This window comes from Sebastes fasciatus, chromosome 23, assembly GCF_043250625.1.
Source record: "Sebastes fasciatus isolate fSebFas1 chromosome 23, fSebFas1.pri, whole genome shotgun sequence".
In the NCBI taxonomy this organism is placed as follows: domain Eukaryota; kingdom Metazoa; phylum Chordata; class Actinopteri; order Perciformes; family Sebastidae; genus Sebastes; species Sebastes fasciatus.
In genome coordinates this window covers 19,022,065-19,038,396 of record NC_133817.1, presented here as the reverse complement: position 1 = coordinate 19,038,396, position 16,332 = coordinate 19,022,065, and the positions used below count along the sequence as shown (strand labels likewise).

The 16,332-nt window shown below is 43.9% G+C and overlaps 1 protein-coding gene across 2 annotated transcripts in view; it reads right to left on the bottom strand.

Annotated features, from left to right (window-relative positions):
• Positions 1-6,104: 6,104 nt before the first annotated feature.
• Positions 6,105-16,332, bottom strand: part of tfec (transcription factor EC) — a 52,434-nt gene continuing 42,206 nt past the window's right edge. Inside the window, exons 1-8 of one of the 2 annotated variants that reach the window (XM_074625761.1) lie at positions 15,199-16,196; positions 14,368-14,622; positions 13,556-13,657; positions 11,484-11,529; positions 10,342-10,398; positions 10,137-10,212; positions 9,025-9,172; positions 6,105-7,396 (exon numbers count right to left, since the gene is read on the bottom strand). In XM_074625761.1, the coding sequence (XP_074481862.1) occupies positions 6,929-7,396; positions 9,025-9,172; positions 10,137-10,212; positions 10,342-10,398; positions 11,484-11,529; positions 13,556-13,657; positions 14,368-14,622; positions 15,199-15,258 (1,212 nt within the window). In that variant the 5' untranslated portion in view covers positions 15,259-16,196 and the 3' untranslated portion in view covers positions 6,105-6,928. Of the gene's footprint in view, positions 7,397-9,024; positions 9,173-10,136; positions 10,213-10,341; positions 10,399-11,483; positions 11,530-13,555; positions 13,658-14,367; positions 14,623-15,198; positions 16,197-16,332 lie in introns of those variants that run through there. The other variant, XM_074625760.1, reaches the window with a different exon arrangement.

Here is a 16,332-nt window from a genome sequence, read left to right as displayed (position 1 = left end):
CATCCTCTTCTCCTCTTCCTCCCTGCTGGCATCCTCCTCTTTTCCTATTTTTTTTTTTTCCCCTCCTTCCTTCCTTTTTCTCCATCCTCAGCCCCGTGAAAGCTGACACTTGCTCATGCCAAAGCGGCCTCACGTCCTTCGACAGGGGATCGTCAGATCTTCTAGAATATGGAAAATAAAGCAGACTGCTTGCCAGCCACACTGGTGCGTATAGCACGTGGATAATAGGCATAATAGGGTCAGGCCTGCATTTAATAAACAATTACCCATCTATAATAGATGAGTCCGGCTCCTAAGGCCCAGCGCCTGGCCTGGGTCGACAGAGGGAACAGGAGAGGGAGAAGATGAATGAATAATGCAGACGAGATGCCCATCAGAGCACCCAAACGCAGGGGCCCACGCAGCGCCAATTATCTCCCCCTGCTAATGATGATCATCGTGATGCTCTCACCCTCACCCCACCCCGTGCCTAAATCTGACATTTACCCAGCTGCACCTCACTAGGGGTGTAAGAAAATATCGGGAAAAAATCGAATATCGCGATATTGTGTTTTGTGAAACACTTTATTGATTTTTAATAAATAGTTTCAGTCAATACTTTATTTCATTTGCAAAGAGATGTGCCCTCTCACTGTGTGTGCCCTCAGAAAGTAGTGCTATGATGTTGGATTTTACAGGGACTGTGATATATGTGACAGTTTTCTTAACATTAGATCAAAACAAATCGCAATATATCACCTTACTTCGCCAGATTCTTGCCAATACACACCTACAACTCACCAAACCAGAGGAAACGAGTGAGATGAAGTGTTTTTAAATGTCCATATTTTATTATTTTATTTTGTAGGGGCAGCAGAGGGGTTTCCTGGCGTTAGGGGCGGAGGGGTTGGAGGGGGGCACAGTGGCCATCGCTTCCTCTTTTGAATTACAAATCAATCAGGGAGCAGCTTCCATTCAGTCCAAGGTCACCCAGATTACACAAGGTTAAAGTGTTGGAGTGTGCGCGCATGCAGAGAGAGAGAGACCTGAGAGGGGAGGAACTAGCCGCTAGTTGGATTAGCATACAACTCCGACAGAGCGAGGGGAATTAAAGGCAGACGCCGAGGTACCGATGGCCGAGCGAAAAACGGTCCCCGCTCTCTGCTGTTATTTGAATAGACAGCCTGAGATACGTGAAAACAGAGAGGCGGCGAGGAGAAGCTCTTTGGCCCCCAGGATCAGAGGGCGGTGGGGGGGGACCTGTGGTGCTCCGGCAGACTGCTAGCTAAGTAGATAGGGCCCCAGTAGACTGCTTCAGTATGGGCTCTGGGAAAAATACACAGCCATTTTTTTTTGGCTCCCTCAGGGCCCAAGTCTGTGGTAATAATGGGATCAGAGCCATGACCCTCCCAGGACACCGTACCACTATTGGATATTCTATTAGTTTCCTCTGCAGTGAAAAGAAGTCCGTGCTCAGCTACTTTTCTCACCCGGAATCACATTTGTTTTACTTTTATGTAGCTTTAACAGTGACTAATCAAATTATTGAAAGTTTCCAGGAAGAGACTTCATTAACAATTGAACAGTGAGTGCAGCACTACTTATGACTACTGTAAAACCTTCTAGTGTATAAAGCTATGTATTGTGGATATCTTCTAATCATATCTAATGTACTTTATGCATGCAAGGATATTGTAAGCTATTAACATATGCACAAAAAAGAAGCGAGCCCCATAATTGTTCCTTTTTACCATTTAATCCCGGCACTGGAAGATACAGCAGAGATCACATTAACATTTACATTTCTGAATCCCCCACCTCCTTGATACAGCTCCAGCTTTCAGCCCCGGCATCTCATCTGCCTTTACATAATATCAGGCTGTATTAATGCTACACATGGAGCTCTACTGTCTGTGCTGCGTAGATTTACATTTTCCTAATGATGTGCTTTCATTTTTTTCCTCCGCTATATCCCCCCCCTCCTGTCCTTCCCTTCACCTCCAGCCCACAGCCCCACGGTGATTTAAAACACATACAACTGTACTGCCGTTTTTACTGCGGAATAGCACAAAGCGCGGGTTGAGACACCTTTGGTCGCCCCGGCCCCCATCTGTTGCACATCTGGAAGTGGTGCACCGCACCAATAATTGGAAGTCAATTTGTTTGAAGTTATGTATTTGGCATCTGGCTCGATTCATAAAAACTCTGGAAATCGCATTAATTTTATAGCATCTCGAGCAGGCCCCGGCCACTTTTTTTTTTTTTTTTTTTCATCTCTCTTGTGTTCCATCGTTAATGCACGTGGGGCCTTGCTAGTCTAGTGACGTGTGGGAGTTTGTCAGAGTGCTGGTCAGGGTGTGGTCCTTAATAAAAGCAGCATGGAGGCTCATGCCCAAAAGAACCGTGGGATGGATTACTGTAGCGCACCGGGGAGACAATGTTGATTGAGTTCCTAATCATTAAATGTTATCATTTCAACTTTGACCTTAACCTCAGATCATTCCTTATTTTTTTCTTTCCTGAAGGGTAAAACTCAAGCAGGGCCTACCTAGTTTGCCACATTTCCAGGAGCCGGGCTGACTGATTGAGAAGCGGCATGGTGTTGTTTGTCACACCGCTCTGAATCATGGCTGAAAATAGATATGACACTTGATGTTTGGTGCCTCACTGCCGGCTGTCATATTGTTATTCCCACTCAAATTTCACCTAATTTGTGCACAAGTCTTGTCACAGTCCAGATCCTGATGAGGGCTTTTAGGTGGTTATTTTTTTTTTTCCCCCTTAGCTTCCTCGTACGTGTGGCAATGAGATACACACCTGTGCACGCGCGCCTATAGTATGCATATGTGTGTGTGTGTTTGTGCACATTTTTTGTGTTTGCACACAAGCACATTTTGATTAGGCTTGTTTGTGTGCGCGAGTGCGTGCGGCCCCCGTGTGTGTGTGTGTGTGTGTGTGTGTGTGCGGCGTGCTCCGAAGTGAAGTCACCTCAGCGGGAGGTGATTAAGAGTTGCCAATGGCAGGCTCGACAGGTGAGCGCATTGTAGCAGGCTGGCAGCTGTGGCATCTGCACAGGTGACAGCTTCTCCTGCCTCAGTGGTGGTGTCAGTGTTGGTGGGTGGCAGGAGGTCTGACAACGTTGTTTTGGTGACAGAACGACTCCGCTGTGAGGTTCACGACATCACTTGCCTTCTTTAGATTTGTCAGTTTATACTGGGGGTGAAGTATAGGGACTACCGTGGACTTTAGCAACGGCACTATTCCATATGCGAAAAGTACTGTTTACCAACTGTAATCTTTTTTTATTTTCAACTTGATTGGCTTTTTTTTTTTTTAAATAATCCACCACAAATGTTCTGTGTTGTCCCACACTCCTCCTGCCTTGGGTTTCTTTTTATGAACACAGTGTGATGAATAAAAAACACAGCCCACTGCTGCCACCTGCTGTTTGAAATACGACGCAGCAGCAGCAGCCCTTTCATCCTGGGGAGTGAGGTAATTCTTTTCAGGGAGACCATTTTGCTGTGCATGCATTAGTAACACAAAAAGGAATGGAAAAGATTATTTTACAAGGTGTACAGTTTTTGGCACGTATTGTAACTAGCTAATCTGTTTCCTATGAAGGAGAAAGAGCAAAGGACCTGTGTGTGAGAAGGAGAGAGAGAGATGGGGAGGTTTGTAGGATTCAAAAACTTCCCCAAATTTGTTTTACACGTTCAAATTGACATCCTGCTCCGGGTTAGCTAATGCCTCTAACATAACGGCGTTATCGGATACCTGCGCTGTTTTCTCGGTTTTCACTCTTCCACATCAGTTTCCTGTGACTTTCCAAACCCGTGGGCTGATGAACTGTGATGTTCCAAATAAAAAGTCGCTTGTTCTGATGTCACCGTTGCCTCATCCGACCACATTTTCCTTTTGAAGCCTTGCGCATAACTGGCCTTGAACTTTGTCCATAATAGCCTTTTGATATGGAGAGAAATGAATGAGTTAGGAAGTTTAATCTGACTTTTCTTTTTCGGGGGCAGGATGCTTTTGTCTCTTGAGATAAGCCTCAAAAAGAAGTGTTCTGTGAATGTGTATTACCGTCAATACTTTCATTAAGGTATTCATTTGTATCCCCCCTCACTTTCATCAATTCCTGAGCTACACTAATTGGATTTGTGTATTTTTTTTTTCCAAGTTTGGTAATACAAGAAAGGGAGAAAAAAAAAATCACTGAAAATCAAAATGTAAATTGAGCCTTTTGAAATTTCAGTCATGCTGACTCTTTCTTAGACTCTCTTCATAAAAAAATCTATATTTACCTTCCATAACTGCTTTGGCCAATTACCCATAAACATCACTCACCACTTTGTAGTCGAGTGTACTGCGCAGTGATTGATTGGTTCGGGCTTATTTGCGGCTAAAGAGGAGATGCGAGCGAGGAATGTTTCGATTTCATTACAGAGAAACACGCTAATAACACTCTAAAACATTAATTCAGGGAGGCTTTGATGAGAAATCCATTTGGGAAGTATTGGCGTGTGTTTTTTTTTTTTAGACTGCTCTGTTTGTTGTATTATTAATGCATGACTATAAGATTAGAAAACTACATGTTGATGACTGAACACAGTTCAAGATTTGGGATCATAATGAGGTCGATGTTTTCAAAAACTTTTCTTCAGCAAACTTTTATTAACGATACAAACAGTTTGTGATTCCTACAGTATATTCACGCTGCTTACCTCAGAGGAAACTTTCTTAGCTCTCAGCTAACCGCTCTCACAGCGGCTCTTTATCCCTCGCCATTATTCATCCTCAAGGGCTCATCAGCTCACAGTGGGCTCATCAGAATTATTACTCCTCCTCTACTTGTCTTTATTATCCAATTTCCCTCCTCTCTCTTCCTTTCTGCCACTCATTGCCAATCAGCCACCTTGTAAGCCGGCCCCTTCACCTTCCACTGTGAAACTTTCTGGGCTTTGTTCGCTCTTTTAGCCATGTTGCCGTCCAGCAACATGATTTTGCACTCAGTGGTCACTTTGTATCATGTTTCTAGCATCATACCCCTGATGTGTTGAGCTGCCTGTAACACTTGGAGGTGCTAAATTCGAAATTCAGAGCATTAATATAGCAGCAAGCAACTATCTGCTGTGTAAAGATATAGAGGAGTAATTTCTACCTGAGCAGAGAATGAAGTCTCTCACCCTCTGTGTTTAAATCTGAGCTTTTCTGTGCTTTGTTTACGTAGCCGGTCCGGCTTTTTTTTTAAGTTTTAAAAGATTTTTCAAAACTTAACAGATGTTGAAAATGTGAGAGACCCCATACATAATGACATGTTATGTTAAATTGAATAGTTTTGTGTGGTGAGCAACGATTTGGCCAAAACAGCGCACACACTAAAAGATTCATTCAAGAACAACAAGATTCCCGACAAAAAAGAAAAAAGGAAATCTCGCAAAATCTCTCGTGATCGGGACGGGCATGAAGAATTAGCGATGTTGTTACTTTGTACTGAACGTTCACGGAGAAAAATAGAAATAATGGATGAAGTCATGGAGACATGTTAAATAAACACTCGTGTTGTTGCAAATCAACAAGTTGGTCCTCCATTTCTGAGGTCCATCTTACTACTACTTCATGCTTTGCGTTTTGCATTAGCTTGTGCGTTAGCCGCGGCCGCCATGATGGCGGTTGTTGTCCTTCCGCTTCAGTCAGCTTGGTTCTCAATTGGCTGTTGTTCAAAATTGGCTTAATTTTCGTATAGTGTGTGCCCCGCATTAGTGCATGTGAGCTCCAGTATGCTAGCTAATTGCTGCTGCTCTGTCCTACGTTCATACAGAGGTTACAGCTTATAGCGCCGTCCCGGCCCACAGCGTCGTCGTGGGAGCGCAGCACCCACCGTCCGGTTCCCCTCTGGAGCTGTTAGCACCGTTAGCTGCTAGCCACCGGCTCAGCCTGTCACCATGTTGAGAGCCGTGCGGAGGCAAGGGAAATGCTCCCAATCTTGCATTCAGCACCTTTAAGGTAGTTTATGTAGCATTTAAGAACAGCAGTTGCAGTTAAAGTTAGTTTTTAGTGTGTGTATTTTGTATCGAAGGTGTATGAATGCAGACCCCAACAAGAAGCCAAAATCAGGTATACCAAAAAAGAAAGGGGTTTATTATATTTTTCCCACCCCTACTAAGAATAGAAAAAGTGTTAGATAATAATATATATCTTCTTCGGGAATACATGGATTAAAAACATACATAAATATATAAGCACTTATTTAACAAAAACACTTAAAAAGACGCGGACAAGACCAAAGACATGTTAGACACTGCGGTGAGTACATCAGTCGCATATCTTTTTGAAGACACAACCGGGAGTTTGAATAAGGCACATCACTGTTGACAGTCCTCCTGTGAAGTAGTAGTATTTTCATTTCTTTCTTTTTTTAAAAAAGGCAGGTTTTCAGTCATTATTTTGCAATACGTTACAGTGTACAGCTACCACAGTGGTTACCAAGAAAAACAGTAGACATGGTCATTTATATTATGTACTTAAAGGCTGATAAATGTCTCCCTTTTTCTTGTGAGTCTGTTTCTGCTCTGTCCGGGAGGCAGAGAAACATATTCATTGTCTATAGTAGAGTAAAAAAAGAGTAGGTGGAGGAGCAGGAGGTCCGTGAGCTGTTTCTGGTCCCGCTGAGATTTGGAGAATGCAAGCTTTGGGGCTGATCGAGCTCCAACACCCACCTGATGAGGATCTATACACTTTATATACATGTGGCACTTTGAGGGGCACTGTCAGGTGTGTTAGCTGTCATTTAAATTACTTGCAACCCTGTGAGTGGTCATTATTGTACTTTGGGAGCCGTCAGTCTGTCTTTTAGAGGCTCTGTGTATGCCCTTTCCCACTGGGGATCACAACCGTGTTGTCATGAGAAGATAACAAGAGTATGTCACTGAAGAGGACGCCCCTTTTATAGGTCGTCGCCCTCTCCCGAGCTGAAGCTGCTCCTGCGGCTGCTGTCCTTGGACGCGGCCCCGGGCGAGCCGGCCGAGAGGAGCGGGTCGGTGGCGAACGGCGAGAGCGGGTCGTCCATCAGGATCTCATCCAGCCGGTGCTCCTCCTTGAGGGAGGCGGTGAAGAAGTCCGTGAAGTGGGACAGCGGGTCGGAGAACGTGGTGCAGCCGTCGGCGACGGGGATGTGATCCTGCGGGCCGGCAGCGCCGGGGACGGACGACGGCACGCCGGCTATCCTCTGGAGGTAGTCGCTGTTGGGGTCCTCCTGGTAGAGGGGCGGCTGCTGGGGTTGCTGGGCCTGGGGAGACGACTGCTGCTGCTGCTGTTGTTGTTGTTGTTTGATGAGATGGGAGGACAGTTCAACTGTCCCCAAGGCTGACGCCATGTTTGGGAGGCCATGTGCTCTCGCCTGGATCTCAAGCTCCTGGAAAAGAAAGGAATCCATGAGTTAAAGATATCTATTCCTGAGGTGCTGTTGAGAAAAGTACCTCCACACTCATTGCGTGTCTAGATAAGATCTGAATAAATACATAAAAATGTGAGAATGCCAAAATAATGTAATATCCTCAATTATGTACAGATTGACGTAACCTGGAGCAACAGCACCACACCCTCTCTCCAAATCTCCTCCACATACTGAGGTTAGGTTGGAGTGAGCCACACTTTGAGGAATTTGGGCGTTGACACCTACTCTCCTCCCACACACACTCTCATCACAGTATATGATCGACACTAGTCACTCATCAGTGTCATCACAACATCCTGTTTGACCTTTGCTAACCGTCCTTTTTTAACGTCAGAAGCGGTCAGCTTTACCGGGACAGTTTTGTCATCTTTGAAGATGATTACAGATTTCGCGTTCTTCCCGTCATTGTAGTAAACTCAGACAAACCGCAATCTTCGTGCGCAGGTATACGTGCATGCATTGTGTCATTAAGCATCTCATCTATCGGCGCTCATCATCTATTTCTAACCTGTGGTTTTTCCACTGAAAGAGCTGGGTTCGTTGTGTTTATTCATCAGATAATTAGCACTGAGCTCCCAAAGATAGGGGGAGTGGAAGGACCTCATGTAAACAATAGGAGGGAATGGATGGGCGTCTACATTTAGGTTTTGGGGTTGTAAAGCTTTGGAGGTGGAAGTTAGTGTGAAGCACCTTGGGATGATTTAGTCAGATGGGGCTGACAGAGTGAGCCCTCTGTCTTCACCAAACTGATCTTTGGCAGAATGAAACAGGCCTGTTTCACCCTTTTCCCACCAAAATTTGCGCATACATAAAAAAAATAAGCGAAAAACTCCTTTCTTGTTGTGAGTATGCCGTGCCGTTGCACTGGCCTTTCTGGGTTTTTTTTCCCTGCTGAGTCACCGGAAGCAGAGTTAGTAAACAGTGAAAATGTCACGGTGGTTACTCCTTTTTTTATATGAATCTGTTACTTATTCAGCCTCTCTTTCAAACTCTCAAACCAGAGTTGGTGTCTGTTGTAACTGAAAGACTGTCTTATTTTGTTTCTGTTGAGTTTGAATGACGTGTGTTTCAATGATCAGCGGGACTCGATTGTAACCTTTCCCACTAAAGACAAAAGCCAGATGTTAGTGGGTGTTAGTGGTTTATTTTTTGTCCGGTGGGAAAGAGGCTTAAGATGCCTGGAGGAGGCTGTTTTTTAATAAATCAATCATGTAAAATAGGATGTTTACTTGGATCCTGCACTGGGATTAAGTGCCAAGACATTAGTGAGTTGATTGGCCAGCCCTTTGTGTTAAGGAGTAAACTCATATTTATTAGGAAGAGCACTGGTTAGAGGAACATGAGAAGACATCAAGTCTAAAGCTATGTACTTTCCATAACATACAATTAATTTTTTGAAGTATCTTATACTCAACATAGTTTATTAGCCAGTAGCTCAACACATTTAACTGTGTTGTCCTGCAAATAATATCTAATTTAAGTGGTTTAATCTAATATTCAGTCTTAAAATGTGAAATAATCTTGATTTGTGGGCCTCAATCCGCGTCGTTGTCACTAAGCACATGTAGGCTGTTATATTTTATTACCTGGATCCTCAGCAGAAGCCTCCTGTTGGCTTGCTCCAGCTTCTTCTGGCGGCTCTCCAGCTCCCGGGCGTGCTGCTGCTCCTTCTGCAGCCACCTTATGTACTCCACCGAGGCCTTCAGGATGGTGCCTTTGTTCCAGCGCATGTCGCTGCAGAAAGGAGAAATGTAAAAGATGACCTTTTACACAGAACACCCTGATGTCGGCAGAATATCCTCCGTAATAATAAAAAAAAAAAAAAAAAAAAACTGGGGGGGGAAAAGTTTTAACACAGAGGTTTTTTTTCTCCCCTTTTTATGATATGAATAAGAAATGGTGATTTACACGGGGCAATTATTCATCCTTGGACATTACATGGGGACACTGAATGGGAATTTTAATAGAATAGTTAAGTAGCTATGTGGAAAGTCCATTCTCGTACCTCCTTGTTCGGTAAAATTAATCCTCGAGTAAAAATAGGTAGAGGGAAAATGAGCTAAGTAGGAAGACGGAGGAGAAAATGGAGCATTGGACTGGAGGTGCTAGAGTGCAAGTCATTCTTTTGCAGATATTATTGCTTTAAAAAAAAAAAAAAAAAAAAAGTAAAGGGGAGCCGCAGTAAAATTGTCCTTTTCCACACGAGTGAGACGTTGGTCTGATCAGCGCTAATAATCTCTTTTATCTCGTGTTAATGGCGCGACGACAACGCCAACCTTCCATTTAAAATTTGAAGCAAAGTTCAATTGCGAGAGATGGCCGGTGGATTTTCAATTCGGCTCCACGCTCCGTCTCGATGTTCCAATTGTGCTTCAAACTTTGATTCAAATGGTGTGGCCTGCTCCTTTGCATTTGACCCTTTCCTCATCATTCATGCTTTGAGCTGAACTGCTGGGACCCAGCGAGAGGGATGTACAGCTCTTGGAGCGCCGACTACAATGGAAGTTCAAGTGCACCCTTGAAATATGACTGAAATGTGCTTGAGTACTCATTTGAATTCAATGAACAACGTTTAGAGTGTCTTTGTGCTTGGAATTTAATATGCTTCCCCCGCCAGACAAGGTCTTGCAGTTGACATGAAGTGAAGGCGAAGCATGGCGTATTGTTTCAATAAATACATTAAGATTTTGCAACTTACGGGTCGTTCGACTTTGGTATGAGCGTCCCCAGCTCCTTAATCCTGTAGTTGATGTTGTATCTTCGCCGTCTTTCAACTATGCAAGCAGAACAAAAAAGAAAAGATCAAGCGATGATTAGGACGTCGCTGCGCTAAAGGGCTAGCCATAACTCATATTCAGATGGTTAAACCGCGAGGGAGTTGAAAGGCAGAGGGAGACACTTACTCAGATTATGGTTGTCTTTTTTCTGCCTCTCTTTGGCCATCACTCTTGTGTCGTGTTCTGTCAAGAAAAATAAATCACAGAGGGGGGAACGAATCGATTAGCAACGCACACTAATTTAGGAACCGAAAGACAACGAAACAGAAAAAGCCACAAAAGGTCCAGTGAGGAGACGCACAATCGGTTGTTTTGAGGGAGTTCAGCGCCGGGGTCGGCCAGAATGTGGAGTTTCCGTGCATAAGCCCCACATCACAGACACTAGCTTGACCTCCTTACACACACACTGAATGGAGCCCAGTGTATCCCCTCCGGCATGTCTGGAGCTCATTGTGCACGAAAAAAAAAAATTGGGGATCACTTTTTTAAACTATCGCAATTAAGACAGTTTAGCAAATTCACTAATCTGAAGGGGGACAAAAATGCCAGCACATCCATATTTGTATTCACATTCTTCCAAATTACATAATTGGGGACCTGAGATTGGATTTCCCAATTTGTCTCTGTTGATTCAATCAAGACAATTTAAACTCTGTGTAACAGCCCATTGTCCTCTCCGCCCACACTCGAATGAAACAGATGGCAATCTACTTACTTGCCCCCGTTGAGAGAGTGAAGGGTTCTTCGGGCATCCTTTCTATTTCCTAAATCAATTAGGCTTCTTTGCTTGATGCATGACATTAATAAGAACTGTCTTAAAGGGGCCCTTTGTTTTGTCGAAAAAAGTCTACACGTTTCTACGGCCTATTAACGGAACCAGTGACAAGAAGGACAGTGTTTGTCAAACACAGGACACAAATGGGCTTAGACGTTTGTCTGTTTGTTTGCCTGACGCACGCAATTGGACATCGATTTTAACAGGAACAGACACGTTGCCTTTTTTAGCTGGCACACTTCGTTCTTTGTATCCACCCAGAGCTTCAAATTTAGAAGAAATATGCCTTATTTGTTTTGCTTTAATTCCCTAAAATGCCTTCTTCTAACAGCCGGAATTTGTGTGATTTTAACAGCAATGTGATTATTTGATTAAATGGTTAGTGGTTTGATCAGTGCTATAGGGTATGAGTGCATACATGCGTATTCCCTTTTTACAGTGAGCTTTGTGGGGTTAGATGTGGGACTCATTCCACCATTAGGGGCGTTCATACCTGGTTCACCCCCATAGAGGTCCAGCATGCTGCCACTGAGGGACACCTAGGAAGGACAGAGATTAGGAGGGGGGGAGAAAGAAAGAGAAATTGTCAGTCACAGGGGGTCAAAAACATTTGCGTTTGACAAAAGCCGCAACACAAATAGTTGTTTTTAAGCTGCTGTGTGGCTTTGTTTATCGTTGGCAGAGATGACAAGAGGCGAGTGGAGCGATCAGAGCCTTGCAGAGGCGGTTGTCAGCCCCCAGGCGCCTCTGGCTTTGGACCTCCCAGCGGGGGAGTTGTAGTATCCACATGTGTCGTCAGCAGGACAGGGCAAACCCAGTGCTGCTGTGCTCCGATCGCCATTACTCATGTTGTTTCATAAAGAGTAAATAGAACCTGTACTTTGCTGAAACCAGGTCAATAAAGGGTCATCCTCCAACCTCCAACAGGCTCGCAGCCCTCTTGAGGTTTGCTTTGCCCAGACTTAGTCCCTTGATCTGCTAATGCCACCATTTTCAAAACCCCTCCACTTGAAAGTGCTCCCTAACACAGAGATGTGCTCTGTGTTGAAAATAGCATCCCATTAGATGAAAAGGCTAGCTAGGTCAACTGCTCGGAACAGAGGCAAAACTGTTTTCCTACGGGTCTCTTCTCGTCTGGGAAAAGCGTGCATCGGTTCTAGCGATAATGACGGTCTTTTCACGGACTCGGGCGGGGGGGTTGGAGATGTCAAGATATGGCGTGCTGACACACATGTGTGTCTAATTCGCATTTGTGTATTTATGGGAAAAGCGCTACAGAAGCCCACCATGCATTCCGCGATGCGCGCAGCCAATTTTCGTCCGCGACGTGTGTGTCAAATCTGAACTGCCAAGGCTGGTGGACGTGATAAGGCTGCATGTCAAGTCAAGAGATGGGAAGGAGTGGAAAAGTAAGAGAAGAAACAAAACAGAAGAAAAACTGCAGATATCTGCAGTCGGTTTGGTTTGCATGTGCATTTTTTTTCTCATTATCTCACCACCAAGATGGGAGAAGAGGCGGAGGAGGAGGAGGAGGAGGGGACAAAAGTGCTTATCAAAATGAAAGATTGCAACAATTCCCCTACTACTCCTATTGTAATCACTTCAGTCCCTCTCCCGTCTGTGTTCCTGGATGTGTTGACACGGCGAAACGACGTGATGCATCGTGCTGTATGACTAATTAGGACGAATTGATCCATTTAAGCATGGTATCATTTCTGAACAAGCCCATGGGGAGTGTATGCATTAGCCCAATCCAATGGCTCAGTAACTCTCTCCAACAAAATCTCTCGCTCCTCTGTCGCGCTTCTGTCCTCATTTGAATCCCACTGGCTCTCCCATTCCTCCTCCTCCTCTTCCTCCCCCCCATCCATGCCTTATCTTTTCCTCCCCTCCCTCTCTCATTCCTTCTCTGTCACAGTATCTGTTGTGTTTTGCTGCGTGTCACCTTATCTGCGTGTGTGAGATTCTTTGTCTGCCAATCTGTCTCTGTATTTAAGGAGTTAGGCCAGATTCCCACTGCTCCCATCCCATAAACTCTCCCTGTATCTGGCTCAGGTGTCGCTATGTTCTCCGGCCAAATGGACCCCTTGTCCCACATTCTTGCCCCGGAGTTTTTGAATTCCTTCGCGGCCATGAATCCCACTGATAATGCTCGTCTGTGGTGGCGTTTCTAGTCAGTTGTCTTCCCAAAAGTGGACCTCAGTTACTATTGTCTGTAAGTATGTACCTCTTTCCACAAACTTCCTCCCTTTTTTTTAAACTTAATCTGCATTGTTGATCGTCTTGAGTAATGGGAGAAATGTTGCTAAGCCCCAATGAACTTTGACTCATCTCCAGACTTAAGCTGACCCCAAACTAAGACAGGTCCCCGTTTTCCCAAGCAAGTCAAGCCTGCGCCTAAATGTTCAGGTGGAGGAACCTCACTTTCAAGTCCCCGTCATTAGTTAGGGAACTTGACATAACTGCAATGATGTGAGCAGGTTAACACGTAAAGGATTGTGCAAAAATCTATACAAGAGACCTTCGAACTGCTGTTAAAGCAGTGTTAATGTGATTCATACTTACATTGTTTTGCATCATCATGTTAGACTCCATGCAATCCAAGCCTCCATCATTAAAACCGGATTCAAGACTAATGAGGTCATCGATAACTTCGTCCATCGGGAACTAAAAGAAAACAGTAATTTCAGTGGTACTCATGGACAGGGCTGATGAAGATCAATACCGTCCAAGTGGGATCTTTTGAAACATTCAAACCAAAATAGACACGAGAAAAAAGGGAGGGACCGGCGAGAGACTAATCTGATAACCGAGACGCTCTCCACCGCCTTGTCGTTAAGTTAGTTAGCGGTGTTGGCGGGAAAAAAACAAAACATGTATCTGTTATCAAACTAGTTTCCTCCCTTTTGCAAGGGTTCTCTCATCAGAGACTGCAAGTCTGAAGTTATTGATGAACACATCAGAGAGAGAGAGAGGGAGATCAATAATGGCATCGCTTTGTTTAGATGATTAGTTGGGGATACTCTCTCGAACCCGACCCAGATGGAAATTTTACAGGTTACTGATGCTTGTGAATTATATAACAGGTTGTGTTCAAACAAAGAGTCAGCTATGATGTATCTCTCTTAATGACAGTTTAAAGGGACTAAGACAGAATTCTTATAAATGGCGTAAGAAACTAACGTGTGAAGAATGTTGCAAAATCTACAAAAATGATGACACACTCTTCACCCGTATGTGAACCAGTCTATGGTTCCAATTTGTTGTCGCAATTTCACTCTTTTCCAGTCACTGCCATCACACATTTTGACTTTTCTCAATTTCAGTTCCATATATTCAACAACATCAAGGTTTCTTTTCCCTGTGAGTCCACTCACCTCGCTGTCGTGATTGGCCATAGTGAGCAGGGTAACGGGGCTGTTGGGGTTGCTGCCGTCGCTGACGGAGGCCATGTGTCCGTTCCTCATGATCGGCGCGGTGGCCAGCTGCTGGCCGGGGGCGTGCGGGTGCGGAATGGCGTGGCCTTGCCCGGCCGAAGAGGCCAGCTTGGAGCCCAGAGTCAGGTACTGCTTGACCTGCTGATTCTGGGTCTGGTGGAGGTGGAACTTGGAGTTCTCCAGGTGGCTCTGTACCTGCAGCCAAAATAAAACCAGTTAGTTTAAAAGTTAGGAAAATCAGTTCATCGCGCGTCGTTTCTCACGGCGCTGACTAAGACGTGGTCACAGCAGCTGTCGGCTTCGCGAAAAGATGATCTAATTTTACACCGCAAATAGTTGCGAGTCAGTGTTTCCCGTTATTAGTCACGTATGCAGAGCAAATCTACAGACTTACAGCAGTACTGTATGGGTGTACATTCAAGCCAGTCATGTTTGACATGTGTAGCAAGTGTCTTTGAGAATTAGGACTCATTCTTAAGACCCTATTTCAAGTAAAGTATTACCATATTTTGTAAATTTACTATCAGTTTCTGACTGAAAAATGTGGTCAATAGAAGAAGCTTTTTCCCAGAACTGAACTTAAGTTGATAAACAAAATAATTTTTGGTTACTTTCATATTCTTTTAATCTGCAGTAGTACATACACATACAGTATATACAGCCAGCATTCAAGATCGCCAAACCAGTGATAAAAGCCTTACAAATATTTTACATTATAAAACATCATAGCACTGTTCAATAAAAACATTTGACCAATTTCGATATCCTTACATTTGAAGCTCTGGTTGAGTCCCGCATCGTGTAGTAACTGCAGTCAGTTAAGTGTGGCATTCTCAGAAAAAAGCAGATAATCTTCAGATCGGTTTGTTTTGGTTGTAGCAGCAAGTGAACTTTAAAGATCCAGATCTGCTTGCTGCTGCTGCTGCTATCCTGCTGACTTCTCAGTGAGTGTCTGTACTTCCCAGTCCCCTACCAAAGTCTTATAAAGGGCCCTAAGTGAACTAATTAGGCCCAAAGCTGGGGGTAAGCCTTTATGTTGCGTAGCATGATAATCACTTCAAACACTGGACTGTCAGATCACCCAGGGTTTGATCACTGCTGGATATCTGCCTTTAGTGTCTGTCACTAATTCATGCGGACCGCCCTTTTCTGTCCGATTGACCAATCAGCGGTCGGCTCCCAACGTCCTCTGCTGCCTGCTCCAGGGGTTGTGGCAGCACAATTGACCCTTGTTCCCCAATGGGGTTTTAAATAACTCTAATGCCATTTTTAACCAAGTCTTTTCATTCATTCACTGCTTTCAATGTAGACAGTTGAGTATCATCAGTTTCCCAAACAATAACTGCTGTAAAGCTATTTTGAGGTCTTAATTACTGTAGTTGAGGGCTATTTTCACCTAGTTTACTCACTGGTCTGGAGCTTACAAAGAAGCTCACTGTTTGTTACTTGCTTTATTAGTTTATGTCCTGTAGAGTATTTTTGGGTGTACTTAATAATAATAATACATGTAGTGGTATTATTACGTTAGTTTTGTCAGTTGTTGATGCTCATCTTGTCTGTGTCTTTTACCCAGATTTTTTTTTTTTTTAACTTCCTCTAAAAAGTGTTCCATTCACTGATCAAAATAGCTTTATGGGCTTGCCTGAACTTTATTCATAACTACATGAATATTTTTTTTCCATGACTGACCTCAGCTTATTAATTAGAAGTAGAAGAAAGTCGGATAAGCAGCATATGCATTTGTCTTACTTTATCAGATTTAGTAGGGCTGGGCGATATGGAGAAAATCATAATATCACAATATTTTTGACCAAATACCTCAATATCAATATTGCAACAATATTATAGGGTTGACTATTGGTGCTTTTACAAAATATTTGTGATATTTGACAATGAGATTTTTGA